Source organism: Chelonia mydas, chromosome 14 (assembly GCF_015237465.2).
Source record: "Chelonia mydas isolate rCheMyd1 chromosome 14, rCheMyd1.pri.v2, whole genome shotgun sequence".
NCBI lineage: Eukaryota > Metazoa > Chordata > Testudines > Cheloniidae > Chelonia > Chelonia mydas.
This window is the reverse complement of record NC_051254.2, coordinates 13,571,900-13,593,004: the sequence shown is the minus strand read 5'-3', so window position 1 is coordinate 13,593,004 and position 21,105 is coordinate 13,571,900. Positions and strand designations below refer to the sequence as shown.

At 52.2% G+C, this 21,105-nt stretch overlaps 1 protein-coding gene and 1 long non-coding RNA gene across 2 annotated transcripts in view; one reads left to right on the top strand and one right to left on the bottom strand.

Moving 5' to 3' along the window:
- Positions 1-16,616, top strand: part of ACSF2 (acyl-CoA synthetase family member 2) — a 54,431-nt gene extending 37,815 nt beyond the window's left edge. The window contains exons 11-16 of the mRNA XM_037914106.2: positions 13,367-13,474; positions 13,622-13,773; positions 14,408-14,549; positions 15,809-15,919; positions 16,203-16,271; positions 16,371-16,616. Of these exons, the coding sequence (XP_037770034.1) occupies positions 13,367-13,474; positions 13,622-13,773; positions 14,408-14,549; positions 15,809-15,919; positions 16,203-16,271; positions 16,371-16,421 (633 nt within the window). The 3' untranslated portion in view covers positions 16,422-16,616. The remainder of the gene's footprint in view (positions 1-13,366; positions 13,475-13,621; positions 13,774-14,407; positions 14,550-15,808; positions 15,920-16,202; positions 16,272-16,370) is intronic.
- Positions 16,617-17,314: 698 nt separating this feature from the next.
- On the bottom strand, positions 17,315-21,077 carry LOC119567575. The gene is made up of 3 exons (XR_005227618.2): positions 20,837-21,077; positions 18,989-19,084; positions 17,315-18,196 (listed from the first exon to the last, which is right to left on the bottom strand). It is a non-coding gene; the product is annotated as an uncharacterized LOC119567575 (long non-coding RNA).
- Positions 21,078-21,105: the final 28 nt, after the last annotated feature.

The window sequence follows — 21,105 nt, the reverse complement described above, 5'->3', positions numbered from 1 at the left end:
CTGTACTGATGTTTTCCAAGTGTTTACTGGTGACATTTTAACATGGGTGGAATCTTGAACTATTTTCAGAGGCTTTAAAGATAGGGAGGAACCCTGTTGTTATATAGGGACAAACCCTGGCATCCTTATTCTGTCCATCTCCCACTTATTTCCTGTGCGAGGACTGAGTGAGATTGGGAGCAATTGGGGGTAGGTTCAGTGTATGGACAGCTCCGGGTGTATTGTGGGTGCTACTGTAATGCTAATAATGGATGAGGACTTCAGGATCTGTCATGGTCAGAGAAAGATGAGGTGGGGAGAAGCCTAGTTCCTGCTGAGCTAGTCGCAGTCTGACCATCCTGGGACTGAAGGGCAGCTAGCCCCATGGTGATATGGTAGTGGGGAAAGACTCTGGCGGCGTGAGCTATGGGGGACAGACACCCGGCCGTTTGGTGATGGGGCAGCAGTTGAGACCTCCATGATGTGGTGGGGACAGAGACTGGCTGATGTCCTGTTAGGGAGAACTGTAGCCAGAATGGAATAATGGGGTTGTGACCCCGATGCTGTGATACCCTGGGGAGCAGTAGCTAAGGTGCAGTGTGGTTTTCAGGTAGCACCTGGGGCTTCTGAGACAGAGGTAGGGGAGAGGGGAAGACATGATGGCTCGGACTTTGGTGAAGGGGCTCATGTCACATCAGGCTAATGGCATCACAGGAAGTGGGGCTGGGTGCTTTGGTCAGGTTACGGGATTACAAAGAATAGCAACAAGGAGGTGGATTAAAGATCTGGAGGGTGCCCCTTGCTCTCCCCTTGGAAGGGAATTAAGGGAAGAAGGTAGGATCTCTAGGTCTCTCTCCCTTTCTGAGTGTGAGAGGGGAGAGATCAGGGGAGGAATTGTGGTGTGGAGGTGGTAAATGGAACATTTTGAGCTGGTTTCTAGCCAGTTCCTGGCAGTAGCAAACAACTGAGAGCCGAGCACATAACTGGGAGCTTGTTGAGGCTTCCACCTCTGAAGCTGGCTACAAAGCCCCGACGGAGTGTTTATGGAGGCGAGACAGTCTCAAGAAAGGGAGGAAATCCAAGGGCTGACTTAGGACACAGAGACTGACTTATTCACAGGGATCTCTGGGTTTTTCCATTGTTGAGATGTGGAATTAGCCATCCCTCCTGAGCATGCTCCAGAGGGTGTTATGCAAACTGGCTGACAGCATCCAAGCCTCTGTTTTGCAGATGAACATTTTAATGGGGCTATTATTTTTTCATTTTGGGGGTGAACTTTGTTTCTCTTGAACCTTAGAGACAGCTAACATTGGCTGACTGGAGATGTAATGTAGACAATCTGGTGCAAACCTTGCCATGCAGCTCTTCCAGTACTCCTCAGTCCTGCCAGGCAGCATGCTGCCAATCAAAGCCTGGATCCTCTTCTCCATCCTCGGTATGTGAGGAGTTCTCACTGATTTGCGTCCTGAGATGGAACAATAGAGGAAGCCTGGGGTTTCGAGCTAGCTGTTCTGTGGTCAAACATCTGTTAAACAGATGGCACAAAACGTGTGTGTTTGTGGCCTAATAAGAACTCGAAACGGGGTCTCCAGAACTGAAAGGCGAGTGCATTGACTACTCTGACACCTAGTTTAATGCAGTGTTGTTGTAGCCACGTTGGTCCCAGGATATTACAGAGACAAGATGGGTGAGGCAACAGAAGTTGGTCCAATAAAAGATATTACCTCACTCACCTTGTCCACGTAATTTAACGTCTCTTTGAGATTCCTGATCAGGACTTTGGAGCAACTAAAGAAGTGGCACCCCAGAAATCCTTTCCCAGGCTTTCCACTGGGAGCTCCATCGTGCGGTGAGAACTCCCGTACAGCATGGGAATGATTAGTAAAGCAATTCCCAAAATTTCATCTTTCTCTTTCTATCTGTGAACAGACTGCGGCTTTCTCAGACTTACTCCAAGTTATTTTCTGAATAATTTCTGTTAATAATACCTGAGCTGTATCTTGTGTGTGAACAGTTCATTGGCAGCATTTGAAATGCAGCTGTTTTGTTTGGACACCTAGGTCACATGGTATATCTCTGTTCCTTGGTTGGATAAATGTAACTCTCAGAGTTAGGTTTCCTATGTAAATAGCTGGCCTTATACCTTTCAACGTTCACTTTCCCCCTCTTCCTCACAATGTTAACTAACAGTTTGGTTTCCATGGACATGCCTGCCAGCAGGGATCAGACTGAGAATAAAGATAGTGGTACTTTTCCAAACTCCACCCATAAAATAAGCTCCTCCCATATGTGTCACCTGTGGGTTGCCAAGTGGTTTAAAGTAAGGGACTCTTGGGTTTGCCCTTTAAAGATGGGGTGGGGTGTTTTACCCACTTGTGGCTGGTGGTTTTTCCGCTTAACTCTGGGGCTGCTATTTTTCCTGTGCATTTTTTGGGTGGGCACCACGCGTGATGATGCAAAGATGCAAACCCTGCCCCCATGCCCAGTGTGATGATGCAAACCGTGCCCCCACACTGCTCTCTAACCCGGCCCCCCCACTTTTTTGGGGTGGCTTTGTTAGACCACTCAGGCTTATTTCTTTGAAATGTTCTGGCTCCAGCAGCTCTGTGGGCTCCAGTGGGCTCATTGAGCATGACTCCCCCTCAGTGGGGCTTGAGCATATCCCTTTGCTCTGTTAGGCTCCTGGGGCCTGACTGCTCCCTAGCTGGGAAGGAAATAAAGGGGTGCTACCTCCCAAATGGTGCTATCTGCACCAAAATGAGACATTGCCTACAGTTAAATCATGCAGCTGTCACCTGCCCTCTCCTTTCTTACACCAGCAATAAAATAGTTAACAGTGGTGACACTTAAACCATCATCACTGGACCTCTGGGTTAACCCCTCACTGAGATGAACGGGGCAGCTCACACCTTTCAGAGCTGTTATTCCAGGCTCCCTGCAGCCTTATCCATGCATCCCTGATATTTTGGAGGTTCTCTTCACAACCACAACAGCTAGAGACATTTTCAGATGAAAGCTGAGGGTTTATAGAACGAGACGGTAGGCTCAGAGAGGTGCCAGCTTGGCATATGGGTGCGGACTGGCTACTTTTGAGCTTTTCTTGCCAGTGAGCCTACTGTTCACGAGGATAGTCATCAAAAGCAAACACAAAAGGGGCACAGCTGCCATCTAAGAGAGTTTGCTTCAGAATTCAAAGGATTTTTCATGGTTATTTCACTGTTCTTACCCAGCTCTCCTCTGGGATTTGTTCCCCGCTGTCCTGTGTCAATGCTTGGATTTAAGGAGCTCCCAGTAAACGGGGACACAGCCTTTACTTTGACCCCGCCCCCATCACAAACCCCCGTTGAAATGATGCACGTGTTGCATGAGTCTGACCCAGCCCTATACGATGGTGTGAAGAAACAGGAAGAAATTCCAAAATTCACTGCACGTGCTGATGGGAATCTTTGTCCCCAGATGAAGGCCAGTGGGTACCCATTGGCCAGACATCTGTCTGACACCACTAGGCAAGGAATTAGTTAACTGGGAGCATAAAAGTGCACAGGCTGAGAAGCTAGAGCCAAGAGCGTATATATGCCCCTTGAGCAAAGAGTGCTCATCTCAGGTTCGCCAGCTGGAGTCGGATCAGACCTCCAGCTGCTGTTAGATGATTAGATAGCAGCAGCTGCCAGAATAGCTTTTTTCCATCTCCATCTGGCCAAGAGATTGCAGCTGTTTTTGGGATGCTCACCCCACTACCCTCATCCAGGCCTTTGTTGCTGCAAGATTAGATTCCCACAGTGCATGGAGCTGCACGTTCAGTCCTTTCAGAAGTGGACGCTAGTGCGGAGTGCAGCCGCCTGCTTGCTGAGAGCATGTATCTCGTCATGCGCACGACTGCAGGAGCTGTGCTACCTGCCCTTTGCCTTCCGGGTGAGTTTGAGGTGCTGGTTTTGAGCCGCTGGGAGGGTGTTCTTCCTGGGGGGGTCCTGCTTTGGAATGTGCTCATATCCCCGTCCCAGTGAGCCTAAATCCCTGTTCCTCAGTCTAGGGGACACTGCAGAGCGCCATCTGTTTCCACTGTCTTCTGGGAGGGGATGTGCGGTGACAGTGTTTGCAGGGGGATGGGGTACTTTGGGTGGGATGAAGATAGCCTGCTGGATTTGCAGCTATTTATGTACTCTGTATTTGTTAATGTCTCGTGAGAGGTGCCCAGAGCAGAGGTTGAATGCATAGATGGAAATAAATAACTATGGGGTCAGGCACTGGACTGGGACTCAGGAGACCTGGTTTCAGTTCCTGGCTCTGCCACAGACTCCCTGTGTGACCTCGGGCAAGACACTCGTTTTCCCTGTGCCTCAGTTCCCCATCTGTACCATTTGGCTAGTCCAGGGGTCTCAACCCCGCGGGCCGCATATTTATTTTCTGCGGCCTCCCCGCAGCCCCAGCATTTACCTAGAGCGGCTCCAGCCCGGCGCGCACTGGGGGCAGGGCAGGCTCCCTCCCTGCTCGCTGTGCCTCCAGGCACCGCCCCCCCACAGCTCCCATTGGCCGCAGTTCCTTGTTCCCGGCCAATGGGAGCTGCGGGGAGTAGTGCCTGGAGGCGTGGCCTGGAGGAGCCTGCCCTGACCCCAGTGCACGCCGGGCCGGAGCCCACCCCCGAACCCCTCCTGCAGCCGAACTCCCTGCTGCACCCCGACCCCCTGCTCTGAGCCCCCTGCCGCACCCCTCCTGCACCCAGACCCCATGCTGCACCCTGCACCCCTCCTGCACCCCAACCCCCTGCCCTGAGCCCCCTGCCGCACCCTGCATGCCTCCTGCACCCCCTGGGGCAGGGAGAAGGCGGAGTTGGGGTGGGGATTTCGGGGAAGGGGTTGGAATGAGGGCAGGGAAGAGGTGGGGCAGGGGCAGGGCCTCATGGAAGGGGTGGATTGGGGGTGGGGCGGGGCAGCGGGGGCGGGGTCAGTTCTGCAGCCCTCGGGCCAAGGTACTAGTTCTCATGTGGCCCTCGTGGTCATTTGAGTTTGAGACCCCTGGGCTAGTCCTTCCTTTCTCTCACCCCGTGGGTGTGTCTGCACTGCAAATGAAGGTGTTTTCTTAACTCAGGTTAGTTAACTCGGGTTAAAATAGCAGCGAAGACCTGGCAGCTCGCATTTAACTCAGGTTAGTAGCTCTATAGGTTTGAACTCAAGCTGCTGATCTGAGTTCGGGGCCAAGTCACTGTGTCTTCACGGCTGTTTTAACCCGAGTTAAGAACACCCACTTCTCTTTGCAGTGTAGACATACCCAGTGTCTGTCTTCTCTCTTTAGATTGTACGCCCTTTGAGGCAGGGACTGCCTCTCCCTCTGTCTGTGTACAGTGCCTAGTACAATGGGGCCTTGAACACAATGGGCCGGGCAGTAATGCAGATGCAAGGGGCTGGGTGATCGGGTTTATTCCATGAAGGGTCTCGCCATGCTGGGCACACCTCATACAGCCCATTTGACCCAGCAGAGGTTAAATGGCTGCTGTGTGCCTTCCAGTTGGAACACACCTACTGGGGGACGGGGCCTGGACATTGCCGTCAGGGGAACGGAGTCTGGTCTCACGTTCCACTTTAATGCATATAAAAGTTTAATAAAAGGTAAATTCTTTCTGCTAATGTTTTTGACTCCCCTGCTTCAGTGAGCAGATTCCTGCAGGAGACTGGGAGCAGGTTGGCGTCCTGCACAAGCTGGCACCACGCACAGCTGCTGGGAGGGGCCCATGGGCTCCCAGCGGTTTGTATTTGAGTGTCTTGCTGCCAGGCAGGCAGGAGCTGGTATTTACTCATTGAATTTCACAGCCCTTGACTGGGGATGAGTAAGGACTGGGCAGCAAACGGGCAATGAGCCACAGAAGTTCACAGCTTGCCTGGTGCATGCCAGTGTCTCATGGGTGGCATGTGGTGTGGTGGTGACAACGGGTCTAGTGTGAGTGTTTCTTTTGCTGGGGCCCTTATTCAGCCCTGGCCCTTGGAGATCCCCCAGGACTGGCGCTGCTGGGACATCTCAGAAGAGGAGGGATTATCCCACACTCCCCTCTTTCTTAATTGATTAACAGTTCTGCAAACATTTGCTGTTCTACAAAGAGGTGAATCCGGTTCCTAGTAATTTACAAATGTGTGACTCTCCTCTGCTTCTCCGCAGAGGCCTTTGTGGGCTAAGCCAATAAATACACAGCTTTTAAAAACAGGGTAAATATAGATTGAGGGTATTTCTCTGGCGTCTCAGGGCAGGGCTGTTCTGGTGTCTTGTTTTAGCTCAAAGAGGCAGTCCCTTCCCTTTCCCCCATGCTTCATTTTTATTAGCATGTCCTCTTGTGCAGAACCTGATACACTTGAAACACCCCACACTAAAAGAGCTCATTGTCCCATAAGCCAGTGTCCCCTTTGTGAATTCGGCTCTGAGTCTGCATTCATGCTGGTGTAAATCAGGAATAACTCTGCTGACACCAGTAGGATTACTCTGGTGTAAGAGGGATGTGAGGCAAGGCTCTCTGTCTCTAGCTGGAGGGAATAGCATAGGGCCAGATTCTTGCCAGCCTATGTGTTGATGCACAGGGGGTTCCTCCCCAACTTTACACCCCTGCACAGTGGTGAGAGAGAGCAGGGTTATGGCCTCCCCTACTCTCTGCAAAGGCCAGGAGAATGGACAAGGGATGGAGCAGGAAGTATGCTGCACCTGCTGCAGAGCAGTACAGTGTGTGCTGTCTGGGAGCTCCTTGGGGCAGTTCTGGCTCCATCAGCCAGAATTCTGCTTAGGGACGCAGGTGCTGCAGAGCCCCCAACCAGCCTGAGGAAGAATCTCGCCCTTAGTGATGGTTGAGCTTCAGCTCCAGGGGCCTTCACCACTCACATTTTCAGAATCCAGCAGGGTGTTTGTCTGCGGTGTTTGTGGGCGCCCGTCACCACCGCATCTAGAACCCAAAGCCCGCGTCGGGCACCCCTCAGTGCAGTGCCTAGGGCTCGGGGCCCGCGTCGGGCACCCCTCACTGCAGTGCCTAGGGCTCGGGGCCCGCGTCGGGCACCCCTCACTGCAGTGCCTAGGGCTCGGGGCTCGCGTCGGGCACCCCTCACTGCAGTGCCTAGGGCTCGGGGCCTGTGTCAGGAACCCTCAAATGCCTGCTTCCCATTGGAGAGCTCCCTGCCCTGCAGTTAGTGGCTAGCCAACACGAGGCTGCTGCTTTTTGGGAGCTGTAGGCAAGGCAGCTTCCTTCCCACACCCCATCCACCCACACTCTGCCAGCTCAGCTTCCTGCTGTTATCTTCCACCCGCCCAGCTGCCTTCCTCTCTGATTCCCGGCTGCCTCTCCGGCTTCTCTTCTCCACAGCTCCCTGATGCTCCCTGCCTCGCCCACTGAAGCCCCCCACCCAGCTCTCGCTCCATCCTTCACCCCACCATGCACCTGTGTGCTAGTCAGCCTGGACCTCAGGATTGTTGGGGGGAGGGGAGTGTCTCCCACTCCTGAACAGAGTGTCCTCTGCTGTGCTGCTTTCCCCTTCCCCTACCCTTATTTCTCATTTGAATTTCATAGAATCATAGAAGGTTAGGGTTGGAAGGGACCTCAGGAGGTCATCTAGTCCAACCCCCTGCTCAAAGCAGGACCAATCCCCAATTTTTGCCCCAGACCCCTAAATGGTCCCCTCAAGGATTGAACTCACAACCCTGGGTTTGGCAGGCCAATGCTCAAACCACTGAGCTATCCCTCCCCTCAGTGCCCCATTGTCCCCTTGCCACAACCCTCACCCCCCCCTCCATCCTCCAATGGCCAAAATCTTCCGCTTTCCATTCCTGAATGTAACCCACAAGCCTCCAGGAATGGGAGCGGGGTTAAAGCTCTCGAGAGCAGGGATCTAACCAGGTGTCCTGGATCTAAGTCTCCTCCTCCCCTCCCCGGCCCTCAGCCCTCTTCACTGAGCTGTGCAGAAGGGGGAAGGAGAGCTCGACCTCAATGGTGGGTGGCCTTCAGGCCATACAGGCTGCTTTGTTCCTGAGGTCCCAGGGGCCGAGTACTTTCAGAACAGTGATTATTAATAGAGCGTCTAATCATCAAGGTAGTGGACTAATAAAATGACGCCTGCAGTAGGTGAAGTCCTAACCCCATGGAAGTCCATGGGAATGCTGCCATGGACTTCAGCAGGGGCAGGATTTTGCCCAGTTTGTCCTCAGTTTTACTTCTTCATGGGATGCCAGCAGCTGGGAGCCTTCAGATACCCGCCAAGCCAAGGGGTTTCTCTTGGTTTTTCTGTTCTCCTCGGTCTCTCTGTGCTTTCTCTCTCTCAATGTGCATTGTATTCCCCCCACCCCGGGTTGTCCTCTCCCTGTGTCAGGTCAATGGGTGAGTTGTATAGTGAAGGCATTTTTCAAGGTGTTGATAAAATACCAAGTAACTGTCACATGCCTCATTGCTCGCCAGTGAGCGGAGTTTCTGAAACTCTAGCCAGGCTGGGGAAATACTTACGAGCCTCAAGAATGCTAATTGGCCTGGAAAGAAGAGAAACAGCTTGAACTCCAAACCACCAGGAGCAGTTTGTCCTGACAGTAAAATAACAGGAGGTTGATTTTCAGCAATGCAGGAAAGCAGCAATCGCCTGTGTTGTGTCTGCCAGGCTGGTTTGGTTGCTGGTTTTGAAATGGCTGCTCTGGGGCAAAGCCATTATGACACTGTGAGGACATTGCATTGGCTATTTGGGGGATTCTTTAAGTCGGTTCAGACTGGGACTGTCTTGTGACTATCTGGGTGGGTGGGATCTCCAGGAATATGGCCACCTTTGGAGAATTGTCCTACAAGGCAAACTTGTTTGCTGCCCGATTTTGCGGCAGAGAGATGACACTGTCGCTCTGGAAGCTAATGACATCACATTGTAATCCAAGTTGGAACATATCCAGAAGTCGTTGTGGGGCAGTAAAATCGACCTGGAAAATCCAGGTCAGTCCCATAAAATTTGGAATGGAGGGGCAACTCCGGAGAGCTCAGGTATACCCAGTGCCGAGGCCAGCAGAGCTAGGCCCCATCGCCCCAGTGAACATTCGAATGAGACAAGAAGGGTGATGAGTTAAGGACTGTTTGGAGCTAGATGCCAAGGGAGGGTCTGGAATCGACTTCAGTTGAGATCTTCAAAGCTAGACAAAACATCCGGCATTGGTTTAGGATAATGAGATCCATCCTCTCGGTCACTGGGGGCTGGACTGGCGGAGCCAGCGTGAGAGCCCTCAGTACTTCCTTTGGTTTGTTATTTGACTTTCTGTTGTTTGTTACACCCTTTTTGACGCCTGAAAAGCACTTTACTTTTCCCAACCACTTCCTCCCTTCTCTCTGGGGCCAAGATGCTGGTTTCTCCCTGTGTTGTTAAGGGAACTGAAACAAGCATGTCTTTGGAGTTTTGTTGGTGTCCCAGTATCATTGTGCACCCCCAGCGCTATTGTGTAACAACTGCTGCAGAGCCAGCAGGGGGAGCACAATGGTTTTGTCCCTCCGCTCGCCCCCAGCCAATAGAATAATAGGTTGCAACGACAGAGTACTGGTATCTGAGGACCCCTCTGGTGCGCTAGGGCCCTGATCTCTACTCCAGTCCTACCCCAACGGAATTCCATTTTGAGTAACACAATGATGAATCAGGCCCTTGCAACCTATCAGCATCATTTGAGGACAAAAGGGAGTGAGTGTTTTTATCCCCATTGTACCAATGGGCAAACTGAGGCACAGAAAGGTGACTTGATGTGCCCAATGTTACCCAGCCGGGAAAAGAACCCAGGCATCCTGACTCCCAGTTCTATGCACTGGACCACTCTGCCTCTCAAATGTTCACTGCTGAGACTGGAGCAGAGTTTGTTATTTTTTAAACAGTGTTGCCTGATCCACACTGGTCAATATTTACACAGTGGTAGCTGGAAATGTTTGTAAACCGTGTTTAAAACAAAACACTGCACCATTCTGCTAAGGTAGTTTTCATTCCCAGTTTAGACGAAGACTCGGAATTCACAGAGAAAGCAGCATTTGTCACCAAACAAACTGCGATGCTGTAATTTTAAAATGACACTTACCATTTCTGAGCTAATCCAGGGGGTGATCAGGTTGCTGAAGACTGATGAGTCCCATGCATCCCTAGCAGGGTTTACCATCAGCTATATTATTGTATTTGCTATAGCTCCCTTCAAGGCAAAGGATCCTAGGGACCTGGTGACTTCTCTATCGCTTGAAGTCTTTTAAGATTAGATAGGCTCCAGCTCAAACAGAAGTTATGGGCTTGATGCAAACAATACTGGGTGAGGTTCTCTGGCCTGGGTTATGCAGGAGGTCAGACTAGATTATCCTAGGAGTCTCTTCTAGCACTGAAAAATCTATAAATCCTCAAGGATGTCTTCAAACCTAAATTGACATATGTCTTTTATACAAGCATCGTTTCATCCACTAACAACATGCAGCCACCTCTGGGGTGGAACACAGCAGCTGGGAAAGAAAGTAAAGGATATTGCAATGAACCTACTTGGTCTGCAGCAGAAGGCTCCATAATCCCCAGAGTACAGGCAGGAAAGAGCTACCTGAGGTCAGAGGGGACCAGGCTCCGAGGCAAGCTGGAAGCTGGGTGAGAACAGAAGCAGCAGGCCCTGAACACCAGCCTGGTATCTGGCTGTGGGGACAAGGCCTGGCCTCAGGCAGCTGGGCAGGTGGGATGGGAAGGCTGAGAGCTGGACAGAAACTCCTCTGTACCTGGCCAGCAGCCACAGCAGGAGGTTAGAGTTAGAGGGCAGCAGCCTAAAGGCAGAGGGACAGTGTGAGGGGTCTCAGAGACTCCTAGTACCCTCACACTTGATTGCCCCTAGGGGCTGAGTTGAGAACTGCTGGTTTATCTTTGGTAGCTTTGAGCACTCTGCCCAGGGGATTTCCACCTTGGGTTTCTAGCAAAGCGACCTCTGTGGCTCACTGGGAGCACCCACACAGGGAGCAGTAACCCACAGCAGTGAGTCTACAGACTCCAGCCTTGGGGGCTCTGCAACAGTGCTAAAAACAGCAGTGTATACATTCAGGCAGGCTCTGAAGCCTCGGGATGGAGGGTAGGCTAGAGCAGTGGTTCTCTTTTGTACTGGTGACCCCTTTCACATAGCAAGGAGTCCAACCCCCCTTATAAATTAAAAAACACCTTTTAATATATTTAACATCATTGTAAATCCTGGAGGCAAAGCAGGGTTTTGGGAGGAAGCTGACAGCTCGCAAACCCCCATGTAATAACCTCGTGACCCCCTGAGGGGTCCCGACCCCTAGGTTGAGAACCCCTGGGCTAGAACCTGGCAAGCCGAGCACTTGGAATGCGCACGTCTCTGAGCTTGAACACAGAGCGGGTTCCCAGACATGGAGAGGGGAATGGGGCAGCACACCACTCCCGACGACACCTGGCACTGCGGCCAGGTGCTCTGTTGTATCCAATTGAAATTGCAGGGGGGTTAGGGAGGCAGAAAGTAGTGTCCCAGAATTTGGCCGGGACTCTTGGACTAATACCCCAGCCCTCACCACAGAGTGCAGTGAGGCTTTCAATAAGCGTTGAAGACCTTGGTTTTATGTCTCAGTTGTAAAATGCGGTGCAGGTCCAGCCAGAGAGCCCTCGCATCTAGTGGGTGGGAGAGAAGTCCTTCTTAACCATTCAGCATTGCAGGTTTCCTCCTGGCTGTTAAACCATTGTTAGGCCTGGCAGGAAAGGGATGTTCACAGTCGCTCCTATTGGGTTTCTGGGCTGCAGTGACACCACGTTTCAACAGGATGGCCACTGCAATGTCCAGGAGACAATCCCCTCCATGTTAGAATCATAGAATCACATTGCACTTAAAGAAGAGGCTTCCCCTAGAGAATCCATCCTAGATATTACACTGAGCTCTGCACACGGTGTTCAAAAGCAACTCGTGGTTGGGTGCCCAACCTGAGTCACCTTCAAGCCTCTTGAGTTTCAGAAAGGGCTGAGTGCTTACCCTCCAAAACACAGGCCCACTTAAGGCATCTCCAGTTGGACCTCCCCAAAAACAAGGCACCTCAAATACCTTGTGCAAATGGTGGCCTGGAAGTAGAGCAAGTGCTGCATGGTGACCCATGCAGTGCAGAAGCTACACCGTCCCCTTGGGAGTCAACAGCGGCGATCAAACCTGGGACCGCTGGATGTAACGCCAAGATCCTCCACTGCCAGAGCTGGGTCTGTTCGCAAAGGCTGTAGCAGGCTTATCAATCGCTATCTGTAGCCCACCCACCATTAGAGGAGGACAGGACCAAAGGAAATCAGTAAAGCTCCAATACGGAGCTCATTGTCGCATCTCAGTGCTATCATTTAAGGGGGTCTCCGTAGCTGCAGACACAAGATCTGAAATGCCAAATGTTATTCAAAGCCCCACAGACGTCCCTTTTACAGCTTATTCCTGGTGACAGGAGCTTCTGACCTTGCCAATGTACAGATTGTTGAGATGAACAATAGAGCTGGAGTTTTTCTTGATGGAAGGAGTAACCTATCAACAAGGGTGTCTCAGAACCCACAGCTAGGTTAGCATTCCAGGGGCCCTTGTCATGGCGAGGTGGGTCTGCCCCACTGGGATGCTTTATGTTTGCAAATGCAGCTTCACTGAGTGTTCCGGGCTGTCTCTTGATGCCTTGATTAGGGGACCAGGGATGCTGATGCCCGCACACAAAAGGATCAAAGTAAACCTTTGTGCTGACAGATTGAGAGTGTGGTTGTCACCAACAGGGGCCTGGCCTGGGACTCTTTCAGGGCACATTCTTTCCAGGTGCCAAGGGGTGGTGTCCAAAGTGTACTATTTTGCATGGCAGATCCAAGGTGAATCCTGCACAACGAGAGTGTATGGTCATGGGGACACAACCAGAGAGAGAAGCCTGGGGACAGGAGTCTCGAATCAGACAGGGATAGCAGGGAGCAAACAGAACAGGGCTTTGTGAGAAGTAGCAGAGGCAGGAAAGACCATGTGAGACCAGAGGGTGGGGAGACAGCATCTGCGATCCTCCATGAAAGGCAGGTGAGTTGTGAGCGTCACTATCATTCCAGCAGGTCTTGGAAGATAGGGAGGTTTTGAACATTGGTAGGCTTGCCGTGGTGGAGCAGAGGCAGGACCATGGCAGGGGGGTCCAGTCTCATCGTTCTTTATCCTCCTGTCTCCTGGGGAGAGTTTTTCAGTAGTGGCTTTGGAGGTAGTAACATCTGGAGCTGCCCTGACGTACACCTGAAGATGGGAGCGTTTGCCTGGTGACCCATGACTTGTTGTGAAGAACTCCTGCATCCCCAATGTCCTCTCCTGTACTGACTGTTAGTTTCCTCCACCTTCACAGTAGAACTTGGCTGTTTCTGTTTCCCAGCAGAGTCCCTGATGAATATCCCCCACACCTTTGTGTTTGCAGGTTGCCTATGGGACCACAGAGAATAGCCCTGTCACCTTCATGGGATTCCCACAGGACAGCATCTCCCAGAGAACTGAGACGGTGGGGTGCATCTTCCCCCACACAGAGGTGAACTTGATCTTCCCCCCCACCCTGCTGCCCCAGCTTTACAGTCCACAGCAGAGCACCGCTGCTGTTGCCCTTCCTCAGTCCTTGAGCTGCAGGCAGCATGGGGCTTGCACTGTGCTTGAAGAGCCTGTCTCTCTTGTGTTGCAGGCAAAGATTGAGGATCCTGAAACCGGGGAGATTGCCGCTCTGAACAGCCCTGGGGAACTCCAGATTCGAGGCTACTGCGTCATGCTGGGGTACTGGGAAGACCCCGTCAAAACCAACGAAGTGATCGCTGATGACAGATGGTACAAGACTGGGTGAGTTTGGGAACTACCTAGAATCCACTCTTTCCCCTTTTACTTCTGTTCTGGAGGGAGGGCGCAGGTGTCTGGCATTGGATGGGAATGGATGTGTCCGAGCGGGAAGCATTAACTTCTAGTAATAGGCCAGAATCAGCTCTACTGGGAGCATGGCCAAATCCATGAACTTCAGTAGAGTCGGACCAGTTTACACCTGGGCAGAATTTGGTCCATAGCATTTAGTACAAACCACTACTGGAGACAGGACACTGCGCTAGGTGTCTTTGCGCTGTTCCCATGAAATAACCAGATGCGGATGCATATGCGGGTGGGGAACATAGAGAAAGAGAGGGGAATGGAAGCAATTCTAGTTTAGATTGAATTCTGATGCAGGTTCCTAGACGTTAGAGTTATTGGGAATCCTTTGATCCCTGCATGAGAGTCTCCTCTTGGGGTTGCAGAAACAGTGATGCATCTTCTACGGATTGGATAGTGGAAAGTCTAACCTCCTGGTGGTCAGGATTAAGAGCTCTAGGCTCTGAATATGCCAGTGGGAAGACTTCCTCTGGGCTGACTGGATGGATGAGCCATTCTCCAATCAGCTGGGAGATTTGGACTAAGGGCTATGAAGTTGACTCGGGTGTTGTTTCAGGGACATTGCTGTCCTGGACAAGTATGGCTACTGCAAAATTGTAGGTCGTTGCAAGGACATGATTATCCGTGGAGGGGAGAACATTTACCCGGCAGAACTCGAGCAGTTTCTACACACCCACCCCAAGATTGAGGAGGTGCAGGTGAGTAGGATGGATAGGCATGGTGGGGTGGGGGTAACGGGCATGCTGCCATCCAGGACATTTGTCAGGAGGAGCCTGTTTGCTTTCATCCATGCTCAGCTTTTCACCTAGCTGGCGATCTGATATACAGGGGAAGGATGACTTTGGGCTTAAAATCCAAGAGTGAGAGTAGAACTCCTGGGTTCTGTTCCTGTCTTTGTCACAGACTCATTGGAAGCTTGGGCAAAATCCCTGCGCTCCAATTTCCTGTCTGCCAAGCAGGAGAGTAACTCTTCCTTTCCTCATTTCTAAACTCACAGCCACCTGGAAAGTGCTGTGAAATCCACCAAGGGAAGGCCTTATGGAAGGGCACATTATCATTAACCACAAATTATGAACCAAGAAATCAGAATGAACTCTCTCCCTGTGCTGAGTCACTGCGGAGAGGAGTTGCACTGAGGGTTCCATTGTCCATCCAGTAAGAAGCTGTGGCCAGCTGGTCCAAATCTGCTGGGAACATCCTCCAGTTCCCATGACAAACCACACCTGGGTGTGCTGGCTGCACGACCAGCTGTTGTTTAACCCATAAATAATCCAGTTCTCTAATTACTGCTATGTTTGCTCCAGCATCTCAGTGCAATAACCCCAGTATGGAAAAGCTTCACTTTCCGGGGCTTTGGGTCACTGCCTTAGGAGTCAGCACGATCTCTGTGTGTCTGGAATTTCAGGATGTTGGCTTGGGATGGTGAACGGTGGGAGGGGAGACAGGGAAATTGTGCAGCCAAACTCAAGGGGAATCGCTTAGGGGAAATCCAGCTCCTACGTGGAATGATCTGACCTTCCTAGCTCGGTACAGAGTAGGCCTGTAAGCTCAGCCATGATAGGGTTTTGCTGGGGATTGTGTACGGGGATGGGGAACCGAGCTTACAATATTAATAAGCTTTGCCCTTCTGTAACCCCTTTTATCTGCGGCTCTTAAAGCACTCCAATTAATTAAGCCTCACAGCTCTCTCTCTTGAGTCAGGGACCCCATTTTACACATGGGGAAATGGAGGTACAGAGAAAGTTGCCCAAGGCCTGGGAATAGAACCCAGGAGGCCTTGCTCTCAGTCCGCTATTCTAATGACTGGAGCACAGTGCCTCAGCCAGGAAAACAAAGTGAGGGCCGAGGGTGGGGACAGAGCACTGACCCGAGGAAGGGATAAGGAGCTTCCATTAGGGAAGGGAAGGGGCCAGAGCACTTCCTAGGACTGATGTTGTCCTCCCTCCCTCCCAACCAGGTGATTGGCGTGAAGGACCAGCGAATGGGAGAAGAGATCTGTGCCTGCATCAGAGTGAAGGCTGGGCAGGAGTGCACGGCGGAGGAAATTAAAGCCTTCTGCAAAGGGAAGGTAGGAATTCCCCATCCATTCCCATGCCATGCCCACGTTTGCTTTGCTTTTCTCAGGAACTCAGCGTATTAAGGGTCCGATCCCCAGTTGGGGTAAATCGCCACAGCTCCTTGGAAGTCAGCGAAGTCCTCTACACCCGCTGGGCATCGGGCCTGAAACCGGTCCCACGTATTCCTGACATGAGCAGTGACTGCCATAACGCTGCCCTTTGTAACGAGGGGTAACAGACGATGCCCTGTCCATTGTTACTTGCAGGCTGTAGCTGTCGGCTCTCTCTTTTCAGATCTCTCACTTCAAGATCCCTCGGTACATAGTGTTCATGGAGAAATATCCACTCACTGTCTCAGGGAAGGTAAGGGATAGCCCATGGGCTGGGGTGCTGGGGCGCCGGGGACTAGCTCTCCCTGGCTGTCTCTCCTCTGACTCTCTCTCCTCTGTGCTCTACCTCCAGATTCAGAAATACAAGTTGAGAGAGCAGATGGAGAAGCAACTTCTGTTCTGAACACAAAGGTGGAGGATCAAAGAGAAGCACGAATGGACCTGCCTCAGCCAGTCAGGTGTCTCTCCATCCACACCAAGCCAAGAACAGCAGCTGGGAGCTGGTTCCCTGCCCCCACCACCCTGTTATACCGCTGGCTATCTGAAGTCAGCCTGGTGATGCTGTCAATTAAAACAAAGAAAACCTTTCTTTTTCCAACTGAGATCTTTTCATAAAGACTCAGAACAGCGGGGGGGAGGAAGGATGGAGGGTAGACCAAAGGAGGGGGCATCCAGACGACCAGGTTCTACTCCTGACTGCCAATCCTTTGATACGGCCTCTGCAGGTCTCTCTAATCTGTGTATGTCTCATGATGAGACTTCCCTACCTTCCAGGGGGCTGCAAAGTGTTTTGAGATCCTGTGGTGGGCGGGGCTAGAGAAATACAAATGATTCATGTTTAAATATTTAAAAGATTCTGCCCCATAAGGGCCTGAGGCTGTTGTGGGCCACCTATGCGTCAATTCCCTGGCAAAGAAAACTCCAGCGTAGCTGCATTACTCGGAAGGAAGGTGAGACTAGATTTCCTGGGTGATATGATGCTGCCCTGGACCTGCCACTGTCCAAAGAGTGAGGATCTGAATCAGGAGAAAGGGCTTTAGGAAGAGGCAGCCACACTCTGCCTTTGTCTGACCTTCCTCAGCGCTCAAGAGGTGTCCTCGTGAACAGCAAATGGGACCCAGAGCCTCCCAGGTATTTAGGCTCCTAACTTCCATTGAACTCAGAGGGGGTTAGGAGCTGAGCTTCGTGTGAGGATTAGGGCCCCGTTCCCTGCAACTGAATGGAAGGGATGGAGTCAGAGGACCGGTTCTGTTTCCAGCCCTCCCTTGGGTGTTTTGAAGTTACATGAAACTCTCATCGATCTCATAACCGTTTATTTCTGCCTGGAAAGGAAGCTCATTAGACACGGTACAGAAATGCCAAAGGATCTGTCCCGTCGGAAGCACGAGACAGAGCGTGCCCGGGACAGTGGTTTTACGGAAGTTATTTGGCGCCTCCCAACCATGAAACACTGAGCAGAGGGGCAGCGGTCCGAAGTTCCTCTTCCCCTTCGTGCACAATGTCCCACTCCAGCTGGAGATCAGATAGACGACTGATGACGACGATCCTGCACCACTGACCTTCCCTTCCCTCTGCTGCTCACTGGGCGTCTGCTGTGGCAGAGCCGTATGGATTCATAACACTTTCTAAAGAGCCCTGCTAGGGCCATACTTGAACTCCTCCCACCCTGGATCTGGAGCGCACTGGAATGTAGAGTAGAGAAAAACATGCTCCAGTGAGGACCCCGAGTTCTCTTCGCTGTTAAAGTTGAGGCATTTCTGCAGTGGAAGAGAGAGCGGAACTGCTGGATTTGGTCACAGGAGGGAGCCTCTGGGCCAGTCCCTCGCAGTTCCCGTTTCTTACAGAATGTGTAGAAATCCGGAATCGTTGCTGGTTGTAAGGTGCAGTCTCATGCTCTGACTGCAGGGATTGATGGGGCAAAGCTAATGCCTGTTGGAACTGGCCTACCCAATGCCCAAGCATTCTGCTAGGGGGCAAGGATATTCTAACCTCTTCTTTCACCCCAGTCCAATGTCAGAAACACACACACACGGAGGAGCAGCGAGAGCAGGAGAAGGGAGATGGGTCAGTGAATCCTTTGTTTGTTTCCCAGAGATCTTGAGTCTCACAGCTGTAGGGTGGGCTCTACCCATGGAAGCAGATCCTCAGAATGAAATATCCGAGGTTCACGCTTTTCATCTGAAAGAAAACAAATGCAGCAGTTTCTTTCAAACCCAGAAGCTTTGGGCCGGCAGTGCTCTGGGTCTATGTAGCGATGTGTGTGATACATATATGGGTGATACGTATATGGGATGGATAGTGCCTTAACTGGAGGTGGAACATGTGCCCTTTTCCAGCCTGCTCTTGTTGCTGCATTCCTTGGCCAGCAGGGTGCGCTGACGTGCAGTATGCACTCCCTTCACTTTGCCCTGTAATGTGTCACCTGGGGGGCAAGGAGACGTGAATAGTCTCCCCACTGAACCTGTGACAGTGACGTTGGATGTGGAGATGCACTTCGCCTTTATCCCTAGTTTCTAAGTAAGACCGTTCCCGAGGCAGGCGCAGAGAACTCATTGCTCTGGGTGTGTGTTACACAAAGGGGGCTGAGTATAACCCAGGATTGTAATGACTCAAAATCAATAACATGCTAGCAAAGATAGGTCAGATCTACAGTCCTGCCATCAAAGGAAACAGGGAGAAGGGAGGTGAGCTAATATCTTTCACTGGACCAATTTCTGTTGGTGAAAGAGACAAACTGTTGCGAAGTTGGGCCAGTAAAAGATATTCCCTCACCCACCTTGTCTCTTGAATATCCCGGGCCCAACACGATGACACCAACAGTGCAAACAATCAAAGGAAATACACTTTAATTCCCTTCTCGCGGTGTTGGGGAAGGAGGTAGCTCATGAGAGGAGTGCTCCCTAGTGCTTGTTTCATAGCAGTGCATTTGGCACAGTTCTCGTGTTTGATGGGAGTGCGCTGTATACTCACTAGGGTAGCAGCACCCTTGCTGATGGATGGAACAAAAGGATAGAAAAGATCGCCACGGCATTGGTAAGAAAGAACACCGGGAACCATTGTGTTACCCTGCAATAAATACGTCAATAATGGATTACAATCAGCAAACCATCAACCTGTAAAACCCGCTGTCGCCCCATGTCTCTCCCCGTAGCCTGGGACATCTCAAATGGGCCTTCATATCTATGCAGCAGAGCGGCGTTGCCAGGAGCCTCATTAACGTGGCGCCAGTTTGCATGAGTTACATCTGAAGCCAAAATCTAGCAACCCCCCCTCACTGGCGCACTGTTCCTCTCCCCAGAGATGGTGCCATGTGATCTGTGCTCAGGTACTCCAGCAAGGAGACCTTAGGGTTTATGTGGCTGTAGTACCAGCCTGAAAGACCCAGATGTGGACGTTCTCTTTACCTACAGGCCAGCTACAGAGTGGGCAGCAGCAATGCCTGCCCTCCCATAGCATCTTCCCAATGGGCCGCTCTCTGCCCACCTCCAGGTCATAGTCCTTGGCCCTTGACCAGGACTGGGGCAGTCAGAGCAGGAGCCTGAGACGGGAGGCAAGGCAAAGGTCAGAGGTGGGCTTGGCTACTCAGGGGACAGGGCAGGAAGGCAAGAACTAGGAGCAGGTCGGGAAAGCAGGAACCAGGAGCATGGCAGGGAACCAGGGACAAGTTGGGAAGGCAGAGCTCAGGAGTCAGGCACCATAGGCAGGGTCCGACGTAGCAGCCAGCCAGGAATTCTCATAGTTGCACAAACAACTTGCTCTTTCTCTTTCTGGCTTAAATTGGCACCCAGCCCAATCCTCCACTCAGCTTCTGGAGATGGGAGGGATCTTTAGCGGAGCATAAGGCCTTAGGGCTCCTGGTTCTCCAGGCACTAGCAGAGCTATTGGGCAGTGGGGCGGATGCAGCAGCAGCCCGGGTTCAGGACCCAGATCCTCACACCATCAGGGACTCAACAGCAGCCGTCATTGCCAGTTGTGAAGCTGTTTCCTTTGAAGTGGACGCCTGTCCCCTGGGAACCGGACAGAGACCACTCGCTCCTTCCACATAGGCCTCCCGCCCCTGAGCCACCACAAGGGCGTAGTGTTTTGTCACTAATACCTCTGAGCTGGATCTGAACCCGGGGCCTAGACAGCGGCGTATTAATGCCTAGGCCTAGGGCAGCAAATTTGTAAGAGCAGCCAGAGGCGCCAACTTCCCCCGGCACCGGTGGGTGCTTGCGCCCCCGCCCCCGCCCGCACCCCAACTCCACCCCTTCCCCAAAGTCCCCGCCCCAACTCCACCCCCTCCCTGCCCCATCGGTCCCCTTCCCCAAATCCCCACCCCATAGTCAAGGGCCAGGGACTATGACCTGCAGGTGGGCAGAGAGCAGCGCATTGGGAAGATGCTGTGGGAGGGCAGGCATTGCTGCTCCCCTGAGCATGCTGCGTTCCCCCCTCTTCCTCCCTCCCTCCCTTCCAGCCACGCAAAGCTGTTTTGCACACAAGCGCTGGCAGGGAACGGGGAGGAGCAGGACCCGGCAGCGCGCTCAGGGGAGCAGGTGGAGCGAAAGCGAGCTGGGGCAGGGAGCTGCCGGGGGTGGGGGGGGGATTATTTCAGGGCCTAGGGGCGGCAAAATCATTAATCCACCACTGGGCCTAGACCTGAAGGCTCTGTGTGCCGTCATCCATCTCCAGATCCCCTTCCCCCACAGCAGCAGCTTCCCCTCTGTGTGAGCACACAGAGACTACCAAATGCCGGGAGCGTGCACTGGGCCCTGTCCTCTCTTGCACTGTCTCCCTCTCCCGCCAGGGGTCAGAGCCCAGTTCTCAGCATACACTCACCTGGCGGGAAGGAACCACCACCTCTCGGTGAAGCACTGCCATCTCCTCTCTCTTGCCCACTCCAGCTGTTCGGCGCATCTCTTCTTTTTATAGAGCTAACCCCACAGGAGGAAATTCCAAGCTGACCTCAGCAGTTTGAGGCTGAGTCAAAGAGGGACGTGTCACATCACAGACAGGCTGAATGGCGTCCGGATCTGATCCTGCTGCAACTTCTCTTTTTCAAGGGTTTTTTCCCCCCCTCCTGCAGAAATAATTAATTTCGCCAGAGC